This window comes from Ambystoma mexicanum, chromosome 10 (genome assembly GCF_040938575.1).
Source record: "Ambystoma mexicanum isolate Mex_15411 chromosome 10, UKY_AmexF1_1, whole genome shotgun sequence".
NCBI classification, from domain to species: Eukaryota; Metazoa; Chordata; class Amphibia; order Caudata; family Ambystomatidae; genus Ambystoma; species Ambystoma mexicanum.
This window is the reverse complement of record NC_090932.1, coordinates 331938291-331964045: the sequence shown is the minus strand read 5'-3', so window position 1 is coordinate 331964045 and position 25755 is coordinate 331938291. Positions and strand designations below refer to the sequence as shown.

The window sequence follows — 25755 nt, the reverse complement described above, 5'->3', positions numbered from 1 at the left end:
AAGAAGAAAATGTATGCACATTAATAAAAAGTTGCACATTGAAGGACAGTAGAAAATGGGCTGGTGGGTTCCCGCAAGGAATGTGCAAATGTTCTAAATGATCTCTCCCGATTCTTGTGGTTGCTGAAATCACTTGTGCGTGTTATTTTAATATTTAATTGGGTAGTAGGGGTGGGATCCAAACAGGAGCGAACAAAGTTATTGTTTGAGAATACGTACATACAAGGATTAAAAGAGAGCAAAACATATGCCATGGTCTTTTGACAGAAATATGATATATATATATATATCTTAGATTAGGAGAATACAATATGGTTGAAGACACTGTTGATTCTTTAGAAGTGTCTTATGATAACTCTCATGTTGCGATACAGCATTACATGGGGGGGAGGTGACAGAGGGATGCATAGGTACATTGCATATGGGGGAGGGGGGTTTAATATTGAACACTGGTTGAATATCGACGAGAGGGGAAATGAATAGGGAGTGCCAACCACTCCCCCCTCAACTGAGTATAGATAACATGATAGGCAGATCAAATAGTTCTATTATTGCAGAAATCAGGATTAAAGTGCCTTTAAGGTATAAAAAAGTGCACATATTTGGGTTCGGATGACCCAGGAAGTGAAGGGTGCTTTAAATATCACACATACCATACGTGTATAAAGATATTTTATGAATAAGGGATATCAAGTGAGAGATGCTTAAATAAATAATAGGTCTCTTAAGAATAAATACAGTGTCAGACAAAGATACATTTCAAAATGGATAACTCAAGTACAAAATGGTTCCCAGGTGTGAGAGACTGACTCATGCTAAGACTTTTCAGAAAAGCAACAGAGGCTGATACATTGGAGATAGTCTGCGGCAGCATCTTGCAGTGAAGTAATTTGGTTTGTGAGGTTAAAATTGGAACTTGGCAGGAAAAGCAGACAAGATCAATGATGAAGCCAGATAAATGAGGAGGGCACACTGTGCTTCATGCAGACCATTTTGAGAGACCAGCTCTATTATTTGGCACCATATAATAGAGTATCTATTTCTCCAACAGTATAAGGCACTAACTAACTTGGCAGGACCTCAAAAATCAGATAAAGGGTAGACATTCATGTGATGAAGGTGTTTTTGGCAGTAGTTGAACTGTCATAGTCGTGTCTAGTCAAATCAAAAATAAGCTGATCAGTTTGGTGCGTCACAGTTAATTGTGAATGCCAGCTATGCTAATGTGGTCTTGTTGTACACCAGATGAGCCATTCAATGACATTGAAGGGATGTTTTTTCTCTGACTAAGAGGACCTATCAGAAGCATACTCTGACCAAGGTAGTTATTTGTAAAAGGATGCTGCATCATCCAAATAGCCTATATAATCAGGTTGAAGGCAAAATATCTTTGAGTGTGTCGAGAGTGTGTCTTGCAACTACAGCTAAAAAAGACTGCAGAGAACTTCCCAGACATCTGATTTTCTCCCGTTAGTCTCTCTCTCTCTCTCTCTCTGAGGAATGTTCATGGATGCCTGGTGTTGATGGAGGCCCTCAGTTCAATTCCCTCTTGCACCAGGCTCAGTCGAATAACTACTCTTAATTAAATTCAGCAACAAGCATATAGGATTCACTTTAGATTTGATATACATAGCTCCCCCCCAAAACAACGCCCGACTGCTTAGTGACACCAAGCCTAATTTGAGTCTTAGATACTTCATGGAAGTGGAAGATAAATTCAACATACTACACCAGAAGAGGCCCTCCAATACATCAAGGCATGCAAAGTCCTGCATAGTGAAAGCATCTAATCCATGAAACATTGCAGGGCAATAGCATTGCTTATACAGCATAATAATTCCTTCCACTGAATATACAGTCTTGTGCTTTGCTAATTTACTTCTAAGATAGGTCAGTTGGCGGGCCTTCTGTTTTTTTTTAAACTTCCTTGTCATTAGAATAGTCGAAGCAAGCAGCCATATCCACCCAAGTAGAGATAGCTGGCCACATATTCAATAGACCCAGAAAAAGAGTCTCAATCCTGCACCATTTACCCTTCCCCGAAACCACCATGAATTTGGTTTTGCTCAGGTTGATCATTAATCCATGTTCTGTCTACTTCAGGAGTTCATTACACATGTCTTTCACACACCTGAAAGCATGATCAAATACAAACAAATCATCAGCGTAAAGCATGCCGGAGAAGGGAAAATTGACAATTTTTGGTGGGCATTGTGCTTTTAGTAATAAGCAAGGAGGACAGTCTGCCAAGTAGAGAGTAAACAACACGGGGCCCAGCACACACCCTTGCTTGATCCCCCAAGGTTAACAATTGGGCAGACAATGCTCCCTCCTCATGCAGCTTCACTAACTCCATCCTAGTCCCTCCAGTTTCTGCCATTACATATTGGAATCCACAGAACTGAAGGCAGCACAGAAGTCTATGTAAACTACATATAATGCACGACCCCTCTTTGTAGCTGCCACTTGCATGAGTCTATCTAATAGTTGAATATTATGGTGGTAGACGAAACAGGTTGAAAGCCCCTCTGGAAGGGTTACAATACATTATCCTCTGTCACCCAGGCTTGAAGCACAGTTAGCACAAATGAGGCAAATAGTTTGTCCGCATGATCTAGCAGAGAAATAAGTCTGTATGTCTCGGTAGATAATCCATCTCCTTTTTTATACTGCGGGATAAGAATGGCCTGTTTCCATGATACCGGAACCTCTCAAGTCAAACATACTTTATAGAATAGAATTTTTAAAATCTTAGCCTAACAGCTTGGATTACTTTTCAAAACCATATTTGAGGGGCTACTGGGCCTGGGCACCCTAGAGCTTTTTAAGTTTGTTATAGCTAGCTCAATATCAACCACTGAAACCACCAAAGGCCATATCTCATCACAGTTCTCCACTTTGTGTTACTGGCTCAATTACAGCTCTGGCTTATAGGTGATTTAACAATTTTTTTTGTTGTATTACCTTTCACCATTGCCATGGTCTGCCATATGCTGCAGGGTGCTCTACTCCTCATGGCTCTAATCATCTGTTGGCAATGAGTTTATTTTTTTCTTTAGAGACCACTGCCATCTTCTCAACCAGTTCCTATACTCTTGCTTTAGCTTTTTACTTTTACCAATGATCTCACACCAGGTGCCCCCAGCTTTATTTATCTGCCTTAACTTCCTCCTCATAAGCCTCTTTGCATCCCGTATAGCAATGTCTCTAGAATCTGTTTGGCAGTTTTCTCCCATTCTTTAATGTTATAGAGATGAGCACCATGGTTGTGTAGTAGGAGTTTAATGTCCCCCATAAAGTCAGGGTCTATGAGCCCAGCCATGATGTGAGGCTAATCTTGATTTTGGGTCTAGCTGGATATATTTACCTTTAGGGGGTGCCAGGATACGTCCTGTGGGTATCAATCTTACCTCAATGGGAGGAATCAGGATTTCCTCGGTACTGTGGATATTGAAAAATATGGACCCTTCTGTTGCCACAGTAGGGGCTCAGGCTTTAAGACTTACTTTAGTGAACACGGGACCCCAAATTATATTGGTTGACATCCCACTTCTAACACCACATTTGGTGGGTTGGAAGAAGGAGTCGGACACTCGAAGACATGATTCAATTCCTTTTAGTGACAATTATAATCTCTTCTAGGTGCTTCACTTATTTGACTTGGTTGTGTATTTGATAACTCGTCCTTTGTGCTTGGGCGAGGGGGTAGCTTGATATAACAAGTCTCTTCCCTCTCTCGGTCACTTGTTTTTTGTCTCCTATTTCCATCACATAACTTTAGCCCTGCTTTCTCATTTGTGTGACTGGGACAAGTTTTCTCTGACTGAAAACGATAATCTGTGGCCTCCTGCTTCTCCAAGTTGTCCAGGTACCTCTTAATGGGTAGAGGAGTGGTTGGGCTTGGCTCTAGCTCAGGAATGTTTACTCTCTTGGTCGGCTTGTGACCTTCATGTTCTCGGGTCCGTGTCCAACTCGTGCACCGCACTGGTGCTGCTGCTTGGAAGCGAGCTTCATTTCCTTCACGGGCAATATAAGCAATGTTCTTGAGGCGTCCTGCCCAGCACGTTCAGGTCATGATCACGCCACTATCGGGTTGCTTGCTTCTCTCCCGGTCTAATCCTTCATCTGCACACACCGGTCCTCTGGTATCTTGTCCTCGCACTTTCTCCCTCCACAAGTCGAGGGCTGGGCCTCCTGTCAGCGTAAAGTCAAGGGGCTTCTCCCTACGCATCGGGTTCCTCTCCTCTTGCACCTCGGCACAGTTAAATATGCATCTTGCATTAAAGAGACATTTTCCTTTTCTCGTGTCATTGGGTTTCTTCTTTGATTCTTGCATTCCCTTCAGCCCAACACAAGGTTGTCACATACTTAGGCTAATCGGGTAGTCCAAGGCCTCCAGATAAGTGTCAAAACTGGCCTTTTTACGCATTAAAATCTTGCAAATATGACACCTTTCATCTGTTTATGCATACATTTACGCACCACATAGGTCCCTTCAAAGGGCAGGTGCCTTGACAGAAACCAGAACACACACTTTGATTCTTATCTCTGTGCATAAAAATGCAGACAATGGAGGAGAGCAGTACAAATATTTCTCTTCAACTGCTGCTGTGTTTTGTGTCATCATGCATGCTTATTTATTTTCCTAGCCTTTTAGGATTGTAGCAGTAATAAGATGTACAATTGGGAAGTAAGCGTTTAACAATCAAGCGTGGCTTTTTCAGTGAATACTTACATGCATTGCACAACACTATTTTTCAGAGTCCCTGTGTTGTGTGCATTTATCGTAAAGTTGCATCTATGTGGTGGTGTCAAACAATGTGTAGGAGAACATTTTCCACAAACGTAATCTGTTTGAAGCCAGACATCTTTGCTACAAAACTCTGTTTTCCATTAATTTTTAATTTAAGTAATGTGCTGGTTGCTTGTTGCATACTAGTTGCGCTCTTGCTGAGGAAAATTATTTTTACTGTTACAATTTCATTTTGTTAAAACTGTAAAATACTCCCGACCTTAAAACCTTATCTCGGGCATGATTTAGTATTCAATAGGCCCCATTATGAGTTTGGCGGTTCCACCAAACAGATTTACTATGACCGCCACTTGGTCTGGCAGAATTATGGCCAGATTAAAACTGGTGGTATAGCGGCCTCAGTCCCCATTTATGGAGTCCATAAGACTCCATGGGGATTTCAGCAGAATTACTGCCGCCGAAGGATCCTTGGACGAATTGTCCTTAGACTGGGACTTGTGTTTGGCCGATGGCACTAACAACTTTCTCACGGATGGAACCTGCCCGCCTCCAGTCGACGGAGCCGGTGATGGCGTCCGTCCTCGCTCTCTGATCTGGGTACTGCAGCCGCAGCAAAGGTGGTGTTTGAGAGTGACGATTTTACCTTCTTTTGGACCTTTACCAGGGAAGCATCCTCAAAAGGATCCATGCCACTAACCCCCGATGGTGGTCCTTCCACATCTTGGAGGACGAGGCCTGGCAAATCAAACATCTGTCTGCAGCGTGGTCGGGGGTAGGCAAGTAGATGCACCTGAGGTGCCGATCTTTGATGAAGATGTTCTTCAGGCCGCAGTTCTCACCGGCCCGACTTCGTGGTGTATGTCATGAAGTTGAAGCAAAGGCCCAAGCCTTGGCCTGTGAGGACCCAGAATTGGAAATCAGACGATGGACTAAGGATCTCCTCGGGCAACGGGTCTACTGCACCGGTAGTCACAATGTGACTGGAGATAAAGAATCAAGAAAAATTCTTGCAAAAATAGCCAAAAAACAGCAGCAAGTTGTCGGATAACCACCAGGGGTGGAGTTTAGGAGGACAAGTGTTATAGGCTGGAGCAGTAAAACCCAAAGTGAGACAGATAGGATATAGAAGCAACAAGCAGTTGTATAGCTTAAAGCTAAACTGCTTTCATTTTACAGAGGAATTCCAGCCCGACTACGGGGAATATAAATGAGCATGTGAATCCATGCAAGACCCCATGCTGGAGAATGAGATTAGGTCCCAGGGATGGAATATGGGGCAGAGATTTGCTGCTTATGGAAACAAAGTAAAATGTACAACTAGACTTCTTTCGGACAGCAGGAGGCTCAGCTTCAGGGAACCTATATTCTTCTTGTGAGCATCTTGGATTTACATTGCTTGCCCAACTTCAAATGCTTTGTAAGCATGGAAGGGCTGGTACAGAATGTTGGTAGGGATACATAAATTGTTTGGAAACACACTGTATTTCTGCAAACATTGGCCATGCAGGGGGCTTAAAGTACATTGCCATCATAAAAAAGGTGTAGGGCATTCTCTGAGAGTAAAGACTTCTTAATTGCAGTTTGCTACTATTGTAGTGTTAGGCATGTCTACTAATTACTGCTGCAAAACAGCTTCTTTTCCCTGGCAATGCCAGAAGGCAAATTCCTTTGCTGTGGGACGTGAAGTCTGCAAACATGTCTACATTATCCCAGTTCTGCAAACTTTACAGCAGACTTCGCAAAGGAAGAGCTGATCCCTATCCTTTTGCAAGGTAAACTATAGTCACATCTGATTGGACAAAACTTGCCACAAAATAGAAGTCTCCCATTTGGGGGCCACATATATAAGGTCCAAAGACTAAAAAGAAATGTGTTCCCAAATAAGCGAGAGGGATCCAAGTCAGTTTTTTCTGTTTTTGAGAAGCTTCCAGAACTGTTCAAGTCTGAGAGGGTCAGGGAGGTTATTCCAGAGGGAGGCACCTGCAGAGGTGAGAGATCTATCCCCCCACTCTCTGCTTAGAAAAGAGTCTGACCTGCAGAGAGTTGGATCTAGAAGAAAGAAGGGCTCTAGTAGGGAGTATTTAGGGAGAGCGAGTTGGATGTAGCAGGTTCCCAGGCCCCAGAAAGCTTTGTCGATGATGCAGAGGGTCTTGATCCTCACAGCAACTGGGAGCCAGTGGAGAGATAGTAGGGCTGGAGAGATGTGATCCCTGGGCTTGAGGCCAATGATAAGTCTTGCAGTCCTATTCTGGATTAGTTGAAGGGGGCTAAGGGAGGAGTTTGGCAGATTGAGGAAGAGGCTGTTACAATAATCCAGCCTGAAAAAGATCAGAGCGCTGGAGACATTAAGTTTCTAGGGGAAGGTGATGAAAAGGAGAATGCCTCAGAGGAGGTGCAGTTGAAAGTGGTCCTTCTTGGCAAGATCTGTGAGGAGAGAAGGAGAGAGAGGAGTCGAAAATGACACCAAGGTTTTTTCCCTCACAGGAGGGTGAGGGGAGAGGAGTGAAGATAGCCCATGGAGGGCAGCCAGAGGGTGGGGAGCAGGTGTTCCAACAAGAAGGATCTCTGTCTTATTGGCATTAAGGCATAGATTGTAATCAGTGCACCATGCACCAATTCGCAAACTGATTGGGAAGGAGGCAGAACATGAGAACAGAAAAATGGCAGTCGCATGCCCAATGATTGGACCAGAAAGTGCCACCATTCTACAACTTTTTTGGCCATGATCAAAAAATGCATAATATTGGAGCGGTGTCTGACTTTTGGGTTTGAAGCCACATTTTTGGGATACATTCTTACTCTTGGGCCTAGTTGCTGCACTGTTGGGAATTCTTTCAATGGACGTGGAGCCCAAAAACAGTTTTAAGCAGCTTTTTTATCACAGAGGGGATTCTGGGGTTGCACATCAGCTTAACACAGGATTGCATTACATAAATTACTTCAGTCAACTCCCTCAGAGCTTTTAAAATCCTTTGAACTACTATTCTGGATAACCATGAAATGGCTTAAGTACACAAATTATGTGCAACAGTAGTTTTGTAATGGAAACCGGATGCCAGCATTGAAAACATTTACACTAAATACAGAAAACAAAGCAAATACAGCAACAAAAAATATATAAGCAAGTTGACGCTCTGCTGCCAAAATATTCAAGAATATAATGGTTATAGCAATTATTAGGCAGATTGTGTAGGGGTGGTCCTAAGGAATCCCATAACACACAGTGTCTGCATAATGTAGTTCTTTTTAATCATTGTACCTTTCGAACCTGGGATATCGTTCAAGAGGTGGGGCCCTGTGTAGACAGCAGTAGAAAGAGAGCAACACAATCATTGCAGTTGCAGGGACCAAATGAGATGGGACTCATTACTAACTACACACAATTTTCTTTTTTTTTTCTTTTCCACCATTCAAAAATAATCTTTAGATCTTATTTTGCATGCTGACAGAAAGAAATGGAGAAACCCACCTACCGTACCAGTTCTAGTATTTCGCCTACACACACACCTATGACTTAACACCACAAAGCTTGAAGTTTTTGGACTGACACGAGGTATCTCACTTAAGTAGAGAGGAACAAAACGGGTTTCTGAGGATGTATACATATGCGTTTTCAAACAGTGCTTACCTGTGGACCCAGATGTGGTCTCAGGAGAAGATGCGTAGTGTGGTGTTGCCTTGTCTTGTCTCAGGTTCTGGGTAGAAATGATAACCTTATCTTGTCCCTTTACCAATATTTCTGTTTTGTTACCCACACCCTTTAAAACAAGGCACACAAAGTTGAAAGTTAAACGATAAAATGACAGTACTAAAATATGAAGCCATTTTGTGCAAAGACACAATCAACATTTAAAAACAGTGAAAATGTACTACTTATTATGCAGAGTATGGTGCTGGAAGAGTTGAACAACATTAAATATTCTGTGACCAATTTAGGCACTGTAGGACTTGTAGTGGGAATTCCTTCTTTACATTTGCTACTTTTAATACATCAGTGGCATGATTGATCTCATTCAATTAAGTTTCTGTGGGCTCACTGCACTTTTACAGTAACAACGTAACAAGCAAGCAGAGAGTGCTGAAGATATTATATACACCATCTATAAACTTGTTTTCCATATATACTGCTGCAATATTAAACTTGGTTGTTCCCTCTTTTCAGTTACCAACGTTAAGATAGAAAATGTCAGTATTTAGCAAAAATGCTTGATGAGTGGAGCCCGAAATTTTGCCCTGTCAATTTAAAAATGAAAGCAAGGTTATTTTTTTAATTTCTTTATTATGGTATTTATTGAGCGCAGACCTAGCTCCAAGAAGCAAGGGAGCGCTTTACAGAGGAATACACCAATACAGATACATAACGGAGCACTTTAGAGGTGTAGAACAGAGCTGCATAACAGAGCGCTTTTCAGTGGTAACAGAACAGATACACAGCGAGGGGTAGGATACAGAGGCGGACATAGCAGGGGTCTAGCGAGACAGGTGGCACGAGGGTCGCCATGATGGCCTTGGTGCTGAGGAGAGACTCCTTGAAGAGCTGGGTCTTTTAGTTCTTTTCTGAATTGTAGGAGTATGGAGGCAAGTCTGTTGCCAACGGGGAGGAGGTTGCATAGTCTTGGGGCGTACGCAGAGGCAACTTTTCTGGTCCTTTCCTTTTTGCAGCAGCAGATTTCAAGTCTGCACGGGTCCTGGCGAGGCATGGAGTAGCGTGACTTTCCAAAAGGTCCAAGTGAGACAGACCTTGCCGGTGGCAGAGAAAAGAAGCCTGACTGCCGAAAGAAGACTGAGGACGCAAGCAGCCTGAGACGTGAGAAACAGGATGCTGAGCGCGGCAGCAACACAGAAGCTCTGCACCACCTCCAGAAGAGACCGGAGACTGCCCAGCCACTTCCCAAAGGTAGGGAAAGGGTTGGACGGACGATTGGGGCACTGAAGGAGCTGACTGAATTATAAAGCCTCATAAATGCATCCCAAAGAGCAAACTGGGATAACAGAAGAATTGTACAATTTGATAGAAACTTTGCAAAGCCTGTAACCACCTCCCAGAGAGCAAAAGGGATGACAGCAGGATTATACAATTTGATGTGAATCTTGTAAATTCTGTAAACGCATCCCGGATAATAGAGAATAGACTGTAATCCAGCTGAAGCAGAGGTACAGGGTCGCGGACCAATATGAAGGCAGGGAATCTCCAAAAGTGTACAACAGGGTCTGGGACCCATATGGAAATGGACAAGGCCCATCAGTAAATTATATAAGGGTCAAAGACCCACATAATTGTAAAAAAAACCTATAGCCAGTGGATTGGAGCCCTGAAGAAGTTGGGGAGACACTAAGAAAGTATAAAAGTATAAAAGAACAAAAGTGAACCAGACTGGATACACCATTGGTGATGATGTCATTGCGTCATTTCAGAAAGTATATGGTCAGGTCTGGCAGGTTAATGAACCAGGCCTGATAAGAGACTGGAAACCTACCTTTTGTTCGCAGACAGTGGAAGAGGTACCCCTCCAGGAGATTGGGGGAACTGTAATTTGTGATTCACACACTATGTTTATGTTTTGGGTAAAATGTTCCCTCCAGGTGATTGGGGAGTTTTACGAGTTGAACACACCGACGGAGGAGGTTCCCTCCAGAAGAACAGGACTAGGGATGAGTGGTAGCAATTGTTGGCATTGGCAAAACACCTACTCCGTTTTCGATGTTAGTTTCAGCATTAGCTGACTCATTGCCTTTGGAATTCGTTATATCATTATTTACTGCTAAACTCACCAGTAAGCCTGCGCTCTTAGAGCCAACTCTTGGCACAGTTTCACTATTTACATCTATAAGTAGGACACTGTAATTTTTGTTTTACAGCCATAGGAAAAGGATTTCTCCAGAAGAATTGGGGAACTGTGTTTTGTTTATAAGTTGAAGCAAGAGCTAAGGAAGTGGTTCCCTCCAGGAGATTGGGGAACTGTGTTTTCTTTTAAGTTGGTTTGAATACTCAAGCAGTGGACGTTGAAACCAAATATTCTTTCACAAGAACTGTGCCTTGGAGTGTACATCCAGAATGAGAGCGGTCTCCTTCTGGATTGAGACATCCAGTTTTCTTTAGTGAGTTTAAAAGTGTAAAGGATGGAAATAGGTGTAGACAAGACGGTGGACATCAACCTGAGTGGGACGTTACTATTTTTATTTGTTTTATTTTTTTTGTTTTTAAAGTATGTTTATTGATTTTTTGGAACAGTAAAATATCAAAATGAGCGACCCTTACACACCCCATTCCCATACGCCCCATCCCTGTGCCACCCCACCCCACTGCCCTTCTGAGCTGCGGCTATATAAGCCTGAGGCATGTATGTATCTAGTTCAGTTGATTCCCAATATGCGTAGTCTCTGTGGGCAAAATGGTTCCTTAAGATAGTCGTTTAAGTAGGTTATGACCACATTCCCATTCGGTCGAGAAGTTAGCATGATCTTCTTTGAGCTAGTAAGCTAACTATTTGAGTACTACAAAGTTCCAGACCTTTGTGATCCAGTCCTGCTCACTCGCAGGTTCTTTGGTTTTCCATTTCTGCGTTATGACCAACAAAGCTGCCAGGTTCAGAATTGTGTAGGCCTTGCGCCTTGGCCAAGCCCTGCACTCCGGATCATACAGTCCCAACAAGCATTTTTTTGAGGTCTCTTTTAATCAGAGTTCCAAAGATTTGCTTCAGATTGTTATTCACCATTCCACAGAATCCAGCTAAAACCGGACATCTCCACCATATATGTGGCCAATCGCCCGTATCCCGACACTTTCCCCAGCAGCTTTGAGGTGTGTTTGCACTGATTTTGTGTAGGCACACTGGAGTATGCTGCCACTGAGCCATGACCTTGTACCAAAATTCCATGGTTTATATGGCCCGTGTAACTTTGGGGATGTCTCTCCAAAGCCTGTCCCAGTCTTCCTGAAAATTGAACAACCTCCCCCCCCCCCCCCCCGATAGTGGTTTCCCATTCTTTCATGTAAGCCCTCTTCATCAGAGGGGAGCCATCTGGGCTGCATCTGTAGATCGCAGATATCAGATTCCAATGCCCTGAGTTAGTGACCAGGTATTTGGTAAAGGGTGTGAGGGTTCTAGTGGCACGTTTATCAGTAGATTCTGCTAACCAATGTCTGAGCTGAAGGTATTGCCACCAGTCTCTTTCATTAAGTCCCATTTCGCTTGACATATTTCAAACACTTATCTCATTGCCCAATGAACATCTCTCTAGCAGCCGGCGGTTTTCAAACGGCAAAGGTCCCTCACTCCCTACCTAGGGTAAATTAAGGATTATAGAAAAGGGGGTTGAAGGAGAAGTAGGTAATCCTGTGTGAGTTCACCCAGTGTTCCCAAGTGTTTTCCACCAGTTCCGTTATTGTACTTCTATGCATATTTTGAAGACTGTGAGCTTTGTTTAGCGGAAGGAACTCTTCCAAAAGGTGCTCCCATCACTTCCCGGTCCATTTTTGCCCATAGTTTCTTGGATGACCCTGGAAAGCTATTCCTTAATTATCCTGAATTGGGCCACCCCATAGTTTAGTGCAAATTTGGGAGGTACAGCCCCCGCCCCACTCCTCCTTGTGCAGAGAGGCCATTAGTGTTCTAAACACAACCCGCAGGGTTTTGTTACTCCATATTAACACTAAAAGCAATTTGAAGAATGTCTGAGGAACTACTGCTGGGAGCACTTGAAAATAGTACAATATTTTTGATAGTATCTTTTCTCCCAAGCCATGAGAGAGATAGCGGGCCCCACTTGAGTTTGAGCTTTGATAGTTTCTAGTAGTGGTTGGTAATTCAGCACATATATCTCTGCAAGAGGTTTTGTAATTTTCACCCCTAATAGAGTTATGCCTGCTTGAGCCCATCGGCAGGTAGTGCATTGTTTTGGCCGTGCTAATAACTCCCCCCTCAAGGATCAGTTGAGGATTTTAGATTTGGATGTATTAACTTTCAAACCTGCAACAGTGCCAAACAACCCTATTTATCGTATGACCTCTGGCAATGAGTACACAAGATCTGTAAGTGAGAAAAGCACATTGTTGGCGAACGCCATCATTTTGTGATCTTCTCCCCAAATTGGACACCCTTAATTTCACCCGAGACCTAACTCGGCTGAGGAAGGGTTCCAGGCAATTTGCATATAAGAGAGGGGATAAACGACACCATTGTGTGGTACCCCCTCCGCAATGGCATTGTCTGGGAGAGATGACCATTTATCAGTCACCTGACCGTCAGGTTGATCTAATTGGCCTTGACATTCTGTAGGAAAGATGTGCGGAATCCCATAAGTGCCAGGGCGTGGAAAACGAAGGACCATTCTACGCGGTCAAACGCTTTCACAGCGTCGAGCGAAAATGAAAGTAACTCACTGTAGTGACTAGAGTACTCAGTCCATAGTCCCCTTTCCTCAATGCTCGCGGGCGTCCCCCAAAATAGGGGGCGGTACCGGAACCTTTGGCAGCGAAAAAATTAGCTTACCCTTTAAATTTAGTACAGGGGGCTCAACTCAGTCCCCTTTGAACACATCAGATGCTTACATACCTGGCTACACTTATATATTAGCCCTTGGCATACAAGCAGGAGGTGGTGGGTGGGACGTATGGAGGAAAGGGGACTATGGACTATGAGTACTCTATCCACTACGGTGAGTAACTAAATACTCATCCATCCTGTCCCCTTTCCTCTGTCCTTGTGGTCGATTCCACCTAACAAGACCATAGGGTGGAGCCTTGATCACCTGCCTAGGCTTAGGAAAAAGCAAACAGGTTCTGCAGAACCACCTGACCAAACTCAGCATCGCACCTGGAGCTGGTGTCCAGGGAATAGTGCTTGCAGAAAGCCGATTAAGTGACCCAAGTAGCTGTCCTGCTGATGACATCCCAAGAAGCACGTCACTGAAACGCGACTGCTGTGGTCTTAGCCCAAACCGCAAGGGCATGAATCCCCTCTGGGACCGGCTTATCCATGGCCGTATACGGCTCTGAAATGGCCTGAAAAATCCAGCAGGCGATGGAAACCTTGGAAGACTGCGAGGCGCCTCCAAAAGTGACAAAATGCCTTGGACCTCCTGAAAGATTTAGTCTGTGAGAGTTAAAACTTAAGGACCCTCGTGAGTTCTAAGGAATTTAGGGCCCCTCTCCTCGGACTGCGGGTTCGGGAAGAACACCGTCAGGCAGATCTCTTGATTCAGATGAATTGGAGAGGCCATCTTGGGCAAGATGTTGGGGTGAGTGCGCAAGATGACCTAGTCGTGAGACGTGGTGAAGGGCTCGCACAAAGACGCTTGCAGCTTGCTGACCCTGCACGCGGAGGTGAGAGCCAGCAGAAAATCAGTCTTAAGAGTCACCAGCCGGATGTCCACAAAGGCCATTGGCTCAAAAGGTTTGCACTGCAAAGCTGCAAGAACCACATTGAGCTCCCAGAGTGGATGCGGCCTATGCACCGGAGGAAAAAGCCTAGACAACCCCTTGAGGTGGGCCTCAACCACCGGGTTGCCTGCCGAAAACACATACTCAGGAGAACTCTTGTAAGCCCCAATGGCCACCAAATAAGTGCGGCAAGTATCCACCTGAACTCCAGAACAAGCCAGGCGCGCTAGAAAAGCCAGTACATTGTCCAGAGGACCGGCGACAGGATCCAGACCCTTGTCACAAGCCCAATGGCAGAACCTAGCCCATTTGCTTTTATACTTGCACCAAGTAGAGGGCCTGTTGAATGATATCCAGTTGTCATCAGAACATTGAGCATGCTGTAGCCTTAGCTGGTCAGGAATCCGACTGCCAGCGCCAGCCTAGCTGGGTCCGGATGTTCCAGAGCCCCACCATGCTGCTTCAGGAAGCCCCTGTTGGGGGATCAGAAGGTGACAGGCCCCTGGGAGTACAACTGCAGCAGATCTGAAAATCAGGCTCTCAAAGGCCAGTGGGGGAAATCAGGATGAGGCTGCAGCCCCACCCCCGAAGCCCAGAACTTGTGGAGGGTTAGTTGGAGCTGAGGTGGAGGGGCAGGGGTGGGCGCATAACACCTGCGGCCGTGCCAAAAGATCTGGGAGGCATCTCCCAGAGACATCCAACGCCATCCTGCCCATGAAGCAAACTGCGGGCACGTGGAATTCAGAGGAGATGCGAATAAGTCCAGGTGTGAGAACCCCCCCCAAACCTGGACCAGGAGAAACAAGCAGTCTGTGTGAAACTCTGACTTGTAGGTGTTGAACGCCAAGCTACTGAGCTGATCCGCTTCTGCATTGCTGTCCCCCGGTTGATGGACTTCTGCAATCCAAAGACCTTCCATCAGGGCCCATTCCCAGATTGATACCGCCTCTATGCAGAGGAGGGAGAGGGCAGGGGGGTGCCACCCTGCTTGTTCAGGTAAAACATTGTAGTAGAATTGTCCATCCTGACCAGAACAGACCTGGCCCGGATGATCGCATAGCCCTCCAGAGTAGCCCCCCAGCTCGAAAGAGAGGAGTCTGTCGTCACCACCAGGGTATGCTCAGGTGAAGGGGCACCCATGGAAACATTGCCGTCCATCAACCACCGGTGAAGATTGGGCAGGAGGAGTGGGGGTATTGGCATCCTGTCCGACCGAGACCCCCATCTCCTGATCCCAATTGGCTACCAGGTGGAGCTGGAGGCACCTCATCTTGAGGCAAGCATACTGCATTGTGAAGCACGCTGGGGGCCATCAGTCCCAGAAGGTGCTGGAACCACCATGCAGAGGTGGTCAAGTTGGCCAGAAAGTGTCCCATCTCCTTGCGAAGGGAGAGGAGTCTCTTGGGCGTGGGGAACATCGGCTGAACAGCAGTGTTCCAACACACCCCTAGGAAGACCAGATCCTGGAAGGGGCACACCTGACTTCCTCTGGTTGAGTGAGATCCCAAGCTGACAGAGAATATCCACCAATCTCTGCCAGTAGTGCACAACCCCCTCGGGTTAACCCGCCCTCAAGAGCCAGCCATCCAGATAAGGGTATAGGGGAAGGCCTTCCAAGCGTAGGAGACCTGCCACTGCGTTCATCAACTTCGTGAAGACAAGAGGGGCTGATTTCAGGCCGTGAAAGGCAGTAGCTTGTACTGAAAGTGGTACGACAAATCGTGAACCGCAGAAACTACCAAAGCGGATGGTAGATGGGGGACATGCAGGTACGCATCGTTGATGTCTAGGGAACACATTCAGACCCCTGCACACAAAGACTCTGCAATGTGCATGGGAGTAATCTTCTCGAAGCGTTTGAGCGGTAATGACAAATTGAGAAATGACAAGTCGAGGACTACCTTCAGGCCAGCCTGGTTGTTCTTGGGTACCGCAAAAATCCTGGAGTAGAAACCGGAACCCCTGTGTGATTGAGGAACCGGTTCCATCGCCTCCATCTCCAGAAGTGAAAAGACCTCAACTAAAAGAGCCATGGACTCAATCTGATGAAGAGGAGGGGAGGATGTAGAGGTAAAGGAAGGGGAAGACTGAAGCCCGGGGAGACTACAGATAGGATCCAAGGGTTCCTGAAAAGATGCTTCCAGCTGCCTTGGAAAAGAGCCAGTCGGCCCCCTACTGGGGTCACTGTGATTACACTGTTTCTTGCCGCCCAAGGCAGGAGCAGAGGCAGGGGAGTGGGAAAAAACCGCGCAAAGTCTTCTGCTGTTTCCTCCTGTTGTCGCTGGGCGACTTGTCAGTTCTCTGCGCACTTTGGTCCCGAAAACCCTTGAAACCAGTGAAAGCACAGGATTTGAATTTGGTCCTGCACTGAGCCGGAGGGAAGGACTTCTGCCCTGTCTTTGTCAGGATGGCCAAGGACTTGGCGGTTTGAGTGGATGTTTTCTTCTTTGTCAACTCATCGGTTGATGAATGAAAGAGGTCCAGGCCCTCAAAGTGCAGATCTAGGATACGCTCTTACACATCAGATGAAAATTTAGTGGCATGCATCCATGCCGTCCTTTTCATCTCGACACCCAGGCATAGCCCTCTGCTGGCTGTGTCTATGTGGGGGACCGAAGACTACATGAGGTCCTGCGCAATGGCCCAGGCATCGAACAGACCGGCCTTGAAGAAGGCTTGCCTCTCTAGAGGGAGGTAAGGCAGAAACTCCCTGAGCTACCGTCACAGCTTCTAGTTAGCCGCGGCTAAAAGGGTGTCGGCATTGGCTTGCCGCAGATGCAGTCCTAATAACGGATAACAGCATTTGCCCAAAAACCTGAGGACCTTGTCTTCCTTGCAAAGACAACTGGAGGTGGCTCCCAAAGAGGAAGACGACGCAGCCATCACTTAGAAATGTGGCTGAGGATGGTAGGGCAGGAGGATTGGCTACCCGTCCGTCATCCGGAACCTTCTGTCCAACTTCTTGTTCATCCGGGCGTTGACGCAGGTCTTCACTCCCAGACCTTTCTCGCCACCTGCAGGCCATCCTTCTGGAGAGGGATGCAAGACCGGAACGTGGTACACTTGCCCAAAACCTCTGCTATTGCTCCCGACTCACGGGTAGCTTCCTTGCACAGAGGGACCCCTAAGAACTCCTTCAGGCCCTGAAAGCAGTCATGAAAGGCCTTAACGGATGCTGAGGGTTCATCGTCCTTATCGTGTCCCCCCCTTCTTTTTTTTACAGACCAAGGGGAGTCGGGCCCTGGGACACAGGTGCCAGCAGGGTTCCCCCCCTAGATCTGGAGCCAAAGACAGGTCCAACGGCTGTTGAGGGGAGGCGTTGGTGGTACAGGAGGATGTGGAGGGGTCTGAACAACCAGTATGTCCTGGACCGGGAGAAGCAGAGGACCCAGAGGAGAAGGCCGGGGAGGCACAAAATGCGAGATCACCTCCTTCACTATACATCCTTCAGGAGCCCAGTCATCAGCGCTCGAAGAAGCGATCCTCGCTAGTCGCCTGATCCCTAGGGGCCCTACACGCCGAAGTGATGGGCCGCTGCTCCTGGTCAAAGTGCTGAGGCGCTTCAGGTGTGTAGCCATAAGGCTGTGATGGGTAAATGTTACCCGAGGAGACCAGATGCCTTTACCATACAGTCCGCCGCCGTTTACGGAGGGAAGTGGGAGCTTCTTGCAAGGCCTATTCAATGGGTGATAGGACGGGCGTGCCTGGCATCAAATCCAAAATGGCCACCTTAGAGGCCTCAGGCCTGCCAAAACCTGAATCCAAGGAAACTTTACAGGTGGGAACCCCCGGAAAGGAGTTCCCGCACTAAAGCCGTGCTGAACAGAGGGCCGACCTTGTCTTGACGAGAGGTCCTGGAGACGAAGTCCTTAAGGTACGCCAGAGAAGTATGGAAGATCTCCCTCCAAAGTGACAACTGATTCTTCAATTCCCTGTGATAGAGCACTGCAAGCCGCACGTGCATTCCAGCAGGTATCAGGGCCCGGCACCCAAGACAGAGTGCATGAGGGTCCAAGGCCGGGAATGAGCGTTCGCATGAGGCACATCTCGTGAATCCTCCTGCAGCCGACATGCGCAAGGGGAGGCGAGGCACCGAAGGGAGGTTAAATAAGATTGAAAAACACAGAATGGGGAGCAAGCAGTGGAAAGTTAAACAAGCCTCTGCGCTGGCTGCTAGGTCGGACACTGTCTGTGCGTAAAAAAGGACTGAGGTGAGGTACCGGAGGATGGGACCTTGGCATGGCGTTCCCACGCCTGAGGCCTTGCACTGCACTAATTCTTCACTGCCAAAGTTTCTGGTACCGTTCCCATGTTGAGGGACACGCACAAGGATGGAGGAAATGGGACGGGACGTATGAGTAGAAGTATTGCTGGGCGGCCTTTTTTGGCAATTTTTTCTATCAGGTGACAGAACCGGCAGATATTATCAAATGTCTGTCTCTGCTTGATGTACACCGACTGGTCCAGGTTGATCGGTTTACAGAGGATGTCTTCTACTCTATTTGCCAATCATTTTGTGAAAATGTTCGCATCTACGTTTACGAGGGCAATGGGTCTGTAAGACCCACACAGGGATGGATCTTTGCCTGGTTTCGGGAAAAGGACCATTTTGGCTTCCTCCATTGTGCGAGTAATGGGGTCAGGTTTGCCAAAGGAGTTAAAGTTTAGTTAGTTTGGGCACAGCAGCACTCTGAAGGTTTTATAGAATATGGCCAGGTAACTATCCAGGCCTGGAGATTTATTCAAGGGGAGAGTCCTGCCCACAACCAGTACTTCTTTAATGAGATTATCCTTCAGACGTTCCCGTTCCAATGGCGTATGCTTCTGGAGCGGGGTAGAGTAGATAATGTTCCTGTTGGGCATGGTCAGTGTAATCCAACGTGCAAAGCGTAGAGTAAAATTCTGTAAATTGTTCCAATATTTCCTGAGTCGCAGTCACCATGTACCTCTACGGGATTTAATCCCCAAAATAGTTTGTGCCGCAGCCTTTTGTTTTAGTTGCCAAGCTAGGAGTCTCTCGCTTTTATAGAATACTTCTGTTGCATATACAGAAGCCCCTTTTCTGCTCTTTTAGTTTGCAACAGCTCTAGTTTGCTCTTGATGTTCCTATAGATGTTGCACATTTTTGCCCCAGAGTTGGTTTCTATCTGATGCATTACCTCAGAGTTCCTGTTCTAGGTCTGCCTCGAGATCTGCTTGCTGCTTCTCTCTAGTGACCTTCACAGCTATTAGTTCCCCCCGGAGCATTGGTTTGAAGGTGTCCCATAGACTCAGAGACCATGCTCTGTCACTTCTGAAGATGTATTAAGTACATGGAAGGCCCACATTTTGTCCTCAATATCACCTAATGTTAGGCAGAAACCTGTGCAGTTCCCTTAGGGACCAGGGCAAAATGTTTAAGACTACATGTGTTGGCAGTAAACCCTATTGGTAGCAGTCTGTACCACCCTGATCTACCCGGTAGCTGTGGCTGAGCAGCCAGACTTCTCTCAAGAAGAGGTAGGCAGTATATAGAGTATACAAGATAGGTACCCAAATACAGTAGCACAAACACTGACCAGAGCTTTGGTATCAAGTATATAATTATTTATTTAAAGACACACTTGGAAATACTTAGCACTATTATTATAAGCAAGTCCAAACACACAGTCACTATTAGTATATGTACATCCCTTATTCCTTATTAGACAAGTCACTTATTTCCAAACAGAGGAGAGCGCTTAACTAAAGATGGCACTCCAAGAAGTTTGAGAAAAAGGGAGAAGGCAGAAATTAGGAACATCACACAACACAATACTTTAGAAGCACTCAGCAAGGCAGGAAAGTCAAAGTCTACTTGTGAGCAAAAAGTTCAGAGGCCAGGCTCCCTCTTGGAGAGAGTAGGACACCAATGTGCCCAAGATCACACAGTTTAAAAGGCTTGGAAAGTCTTGCAGAGAATTTAAAAAGGAATCAGTTCAGAAAAGTTCAGTTAGCCAGCCTAGGGCCAACCCAAGTGGTAAGTTGAGGATTTAAGAGACACCCCACAGACCGTTGCGAGGGAGGCCAGGCGGACACAGTACCTTAAAAGTGGAGAGAATCCGCCAGCGGGGGCAGTTGTTCCTGGCAGCGGGTGCAAGTCACGGCGTCGTCCAGAGGAAGAGATGTTCTATACGTGGAAGAAAGCTGAAGGTCATTGCACTGCCAGGGAAGAAACCAGCCGCAGAGTTCTCTGGTAAAAAGGTACTACCCTTTTATTTGCGGTAGTGGAAAAACGTGGTATCCTGGTTGCCGGGGTGCTTGGCACAGGCAAGGAGGCCACAAGATGACCCGGGAAGGCGAAAAGGCGGGCAAACTGGTTATCCCCACCAGTCAAAGGAAGAAGACTCTTCGGAATGCAGATCTCCTCTGTTGTTGGAAGAAGTGGTGAGTCGGTTCAGCAGGGCTCCAACGGTGGTGTCGGCGTTGCAGGTCGGCTCAGCTTCTCCCTCATCGGATTCTTTGGTCCTGTGGCGACGTCTGAAGTCCTAGTCCCCAAAGCCCTGCTTTAATGCAGAAAACCCCCATTCATCAGTCCTAGCTGTCACTCAAACATGCTAAGTGGTGAGCCGGGCGGCTCACTACTAGGCCAATCACACCAGAGTGCGACTTGAGTTGCCGAGGCAACTCAGTCCAGGGTGCCTAAACCCCCTCCGACACCCCCTGTGGTACCCAGGCAGAGTGGCACCACTTTTGGAGGCTTCTGTGGAGAAGCATGCCAAAAAGTGGAACAAAGGGCTCGACTTGGGTTGGAGTCACAGAAGCGAACACAAACGCCATTTTGGAACAGAGTTCTGGCAAAAAATACCAATCGGTGAATTAATATTAAATAAATAAATAAATCGGCGGTATGTTTGAGGCTATGTTAAAAAGTATTAGCCTCGAACAATGGGAAAATCCCATAGGAATATATTTGCGGTTGAAATTAAAAAGTAGTATCCACTGCCATCAGCCAAAACTCGCTCAGGGGGGGACTGGACAGTGCCCCCTCGAACAACAGACCCAGGGGCAATCGAATTGCCCTTAGCAGTACGCCCACAATATGATGGTTTGTACTGGTTCTGTTCACAATTTAGGACTAGTAAAGCCAATGGTGACTTTACGTGCCCTGGGAGACAGTAGTCAGTCCCAGGGTACTGGTCTATGTTTGGGGGTCACTATGACACCCCGGTGTTACGGCACGGAGGGTGCTGTGTAACACATACCAAAAACACATGAAGCCCTATGGAGTAAGAGACCCCATAGCTCATAAAACCCATTCCAAAGTCAAAGGATATCTCAAATCATGTCTAAGAGTGGGAGAAAAAAAAGAGTCTCACTCTTAGCAGGAGAAAAAAATAAACGCCAAAAATCCAGCAAAGCTGCTGGGGGACTCACTAGGTTTGGGAAATTAGCCTTAACAGAGAATTCTCCCTAACACCTAAGAACACCAAGTCGTTTAAAAGTTCTAGAGGAAACGACCAGTTCCATAGCCTGCATTTTTCTTTCAGTAGATTCAGTAGAATCGACAGCCGGGGCATGGTCAGATAAGCATATTGTGCCTATGTCCACCTTATTTATTTCGCCTATAATAGATGCAGAGGTCCAGATGTAGTCAATTCGGAAAAACCATCTATGTGCGTGTGAGTAGAATGTGTAGCCTTTCCCTGCCCCCAAACAGCCGTCCAGGCGTCCTTCAGGGTCTAGTGGTCCATTTTGGTTAGGAGAGCCTGCAAAAGGGAAACCGGACCATGATAAGTCTTAACACTTCTTTCCCTCTAGGAGTCTCAAGCTAAATTAAAGTCTTCCAATAGAATGATCTCCCCTTTCGGGAATGTCTCCAAAATTGCAATAAACCCACCTTGGCCAGTTTTGGGAGTGTAAATGGGGGAGACTGTAAATTTAGAGACCCACATCTGGAATGTGAGGAACAAATATCTTCCTTCTTTATCCACCAGCGAACACAAGATTCGAATGGTCGGGTTCAGATTAAGTGTAATAAGAAGCCCAGCCAATTTCCCGGAAGTGTTTGCTTGGAAGATGTGGGGATATTGTTTCAGTTTGAATCCAAGTTTGTGTTGTCTCTGAATAGGAGTTTCTTTTAGGGCAATATCTGGTTTTGTAGAAATAGTTCGGCTTTCCTCCATTTGACGGGAAAATTGAGCCCCCTGACATTGAGAGTTAGGATCTTAAATTTGAACATTTGTTAGTTGTGGTACTGTGTCGTAGTGTGCTCCTGGCTTGTGCCACATCTCCCCTGCCCCTTCTCTTGCCCCTCCATATTCCCAACCCTGTTCCCCTCCCATTCCCCAACTGTGAATCGCACTCCCCACAACATCCCAACTCCCTGGTGCAAGTCAAAGTTCCTATTATGCCCTCGGGACGCGTGCCCTCGGTATTGTCCTGGGACTGGTTCCAGACACAACTGGTGGGTTCCAGACAACTGGTGGAGTACCTTAAAACCCAACTAGCGATTCCAAATGATGTCAGCCTTCCCCTATTTGGATGCCCTCTTCTTTGTGGCGCCCATGGTATTACACAGTTTGTTATATAGACTTGTTCCCTCCGTCACTTCAGCATAGGTGATAGTCTTCTGCCCAAATCTTTATCTATGGGGCCAGTGGCCAGGCGCCACCTTGCCCTTTTCCCTCTGGATACTTGTGACCATTACCACGATTTCGGTCTAGATGGAATGTTATCGATTCGAGCTGTGTTGGTCTGTGCTTCTTCGTCGCTGAGCTGTAATATCTGTGCTCCTGGCAGGTGGCAACTATTTTGCTGCGCTCCCATGAGAATAGGCCGAAAGGGAAGGTCCACTTCTATCTGATGTGGTTAGATGTCAACACCCTTAACACTGGCCCCATCTATCTGTTTCTGTAGGGTCGACTGGGCCAGGTCTTGGTACACTTGTATCTCGGACGCATTGAAAGTGATAGGACCTGCATAGCAGGTTTCTCTGCGGATAAGTTCCCTTTGGTGGTATGATATTATCACTGCCACAATGTCTCTGGGCCGTGGGTGCGGTTACGTTCCTTTTCGGGCTAGTCCCATGAATACTATTAATGTGCTTCTCTTCCTCTTTCTCACCCCCTAGTTAAACTCACAAAGACCTGTTGGGATGATTCTCCAGGATCCTTGGCCACTACTTCCTCTGGAATGTTCTATATGCAAATATTGGAAAGGGCTCTCTTTGGTATCCGTCCTTCCAATTTGTTGTCCAGAAATTCATTGAAGCAGGCTTCGAGATCTCGTTTACTCATGGTCATGGCTGGGGTCCGACTGGCGGCCTGGATTGTGTACTCCGCCCGATATTGGATGGCCAGGGAAGTAGATGTCGGTTCCTTGGACCAGCACTGCTGTAATGTGCCTTCCTGAGGCTTGTTTTGATGGGATCCACTTGGAGGAGGTGCCTGTGTTCTTGCCCCCTGGCATTGGTCATATCAAAGGGGGTTGCCTGTGGGTTTTGGGTAAGTATTGGGACCTGGGAGGAAGGGGAAAGCATCCTCCTGAAGAGTCGTGGTCACCATGCCTAGTCCTCAGGTTGTCTGCCTTGTTTTTTGTGTCGCAGCAGGTCTTATCGTTGCTTAACTGAGGGCCCTTATCGTCACCCTCATTGAAGTCTGGGTTTTGAAACTTTCAGGCCTCTGGGGCTGTCCCATAGGGCGGGAGGAACCACACCCCCACTCCTGCTGCGTGATGTAAAAGGGGGACCTGCAGCCACAACTCTTGCTACTCAATAGCATCTTCTGGTGCATCCTAAAGTGCCACCTCAGGTGCCTGCGAGCCATCCACTGCGTGGGCCACCCCTGTTGCAGGAAGCCTGTTCGGGGAAGCATGTGCCTCTCTTCTCCCTTGCTGCTTCCTCAGCTCCCACCCTGGAGCTGCAAGTGCCCAGCCATCGCTGCGGTTAAGTGCCCATACCACCTCCCCTGCCTCCTCACCATCTCCTGGGCCAGACGCTTGCGACCAACAACGAGGGGTCTGTGGCTGATCTCTGACGGGTTTCTGCCTTTTTCCAGCGCTGCCACCAGGGGATGCATGTTCCGGCCCTTGTGGGCATGCCCCTGTGGCTGCCAGGGGTCTCTCTCCAATGCCTCGTTGGTGGGCTGTCTCTAGGCCAGAGCCCCAGGCTGATCCAGCTGCTGCCAATGCCCGAGACCCGCTGTCGCGATGGGCTCAGCATGCGGAATAGCTATAATCAAACTGCTGTTCGGAGGGACGGGGAACGATTTCCTGTGCTTGTGAGGTGCTTCATGGTTGAAAAGCTTAATTCTGGGGGCATCTCGAAGACTGAGCTCCTGCGCTCACTTCTTTGTCGCTCCAGGCACCCTCTTGGAATCCTTCTTAGTATTTTTGTTGAGGCTGGGCAATCCCTCATAGCAATAGGGCAAGAAAGGCTTTTCTTTTCCTTTGCCGTTATCACTAAAACTCTATGCCAGACAATTTGCCAACCCTGTGTCGGACATGTACCTCTGCACACTTTCAGGACCTTTTCAAATTGAAATCTGGGCCTTGGAATACCAATTTAAACTTCAACCACAATTAGTTAGGAAATCAGTATTTGCTGGAAGCCATCAACCTGGAATGATCAATGCGATATTTGTTTTAGTCACAATAGATCAACAAGCCCAAAAGAAGTTTAGGTATAACATGTACACCATAAGAATGTCAGCCTGAAAGTTCACGTTCACAACAGTTCAACCATTTTGATGCCTTGCCATTAGGCAATCAACAGAAGAAACGTGAATCTTTTTACACTTATGAATGAAACCTAGGTCTGCTCTTACAAGAAGGTCGGTTTACACTTACAAGGCTTTATACAAATGAGGCTTAGATAAAACAGCAAATGTATTCACTCATCGAATATTTTATGGGGTTCGTCAAGCATGAAAAGGCAAAAAAGCAAAGCACTGTGTGAGAAGGAATACAATTTCTGGAGGTCACGATGACAACCACCAACCTTTTATTCATAGATATTTAAAAATCAAGTAACATTCCAAATTGCTATAAAGTACTGAGCAACTACATTTGTATTCAAATGCTTAATATTCTATTTCATTCCTACACGTGTTTCTCCAATAAACCAATCATCCCTTTCCAACCTTCATGAATGGCCAATACTCCATGTGTTTCCTGGAGTACTTGCTCCCTAGATTAGATTATTCCTGCTACTTCTAATATCTCTAATCCTAACCCCAAAACACAGAGAACCATGAAATTCTGTTACATGCAGCACTTCTGTTAAAACACCCTATGAAATTATCTGCTAAGCTAGCAGGTGTCGTGCATTTCCGTGCCACAAAATATATACAAGTTCTACCACAATGCTCTCATTTTTGAACGACTATGCAATACAAAATTAAGTCTAGAGCGCAGCAGGGTTAAGTACTAATAAAAGACCTATAAAGCAATAACCAGAAACACTTTTCATATATACTACTGTAGCAGTAATAAATCAAACATGTGAACGGGACAATAGGTCAACCCATGGAATCTATGCATCCTTAGATCGACTTACAGTTGATAAAAGACTAAGGATGCACATACCAACCCTGAGATCTTTGCTAGACAATAGGCGCCCATGGTACATTAACATGAGTCAGCAGGGATGTAAAGGCAGCTG

General features: G+C 46.4%; 1 protein-coding gene across 3 annotated transcripts in view; it reads right to left on the bottom strand.

Moving 5' to 3' along the window:
• The window catches only part of NSD3 (nuclear receptor binding SET domain protein 3), a 2619674-nt gene that overhangs the window by 2016545 nt on the left and 577374 nt on the right, over positions 1–25755 (bottom strand). For all 3 annotated transcript variants that reach the window (XM_069617934.1, XM_069617935.1, XM_069617936.1), the window contains exon 7: positions 8382–8511. In XM_069617934.1, the coding sequence (XP_069474035.1) occupies positions 8382–8511 (130 nt within the window). The remainder of the gene's footprint in view (positions 1–8381; positions 8512–25755) is intronic.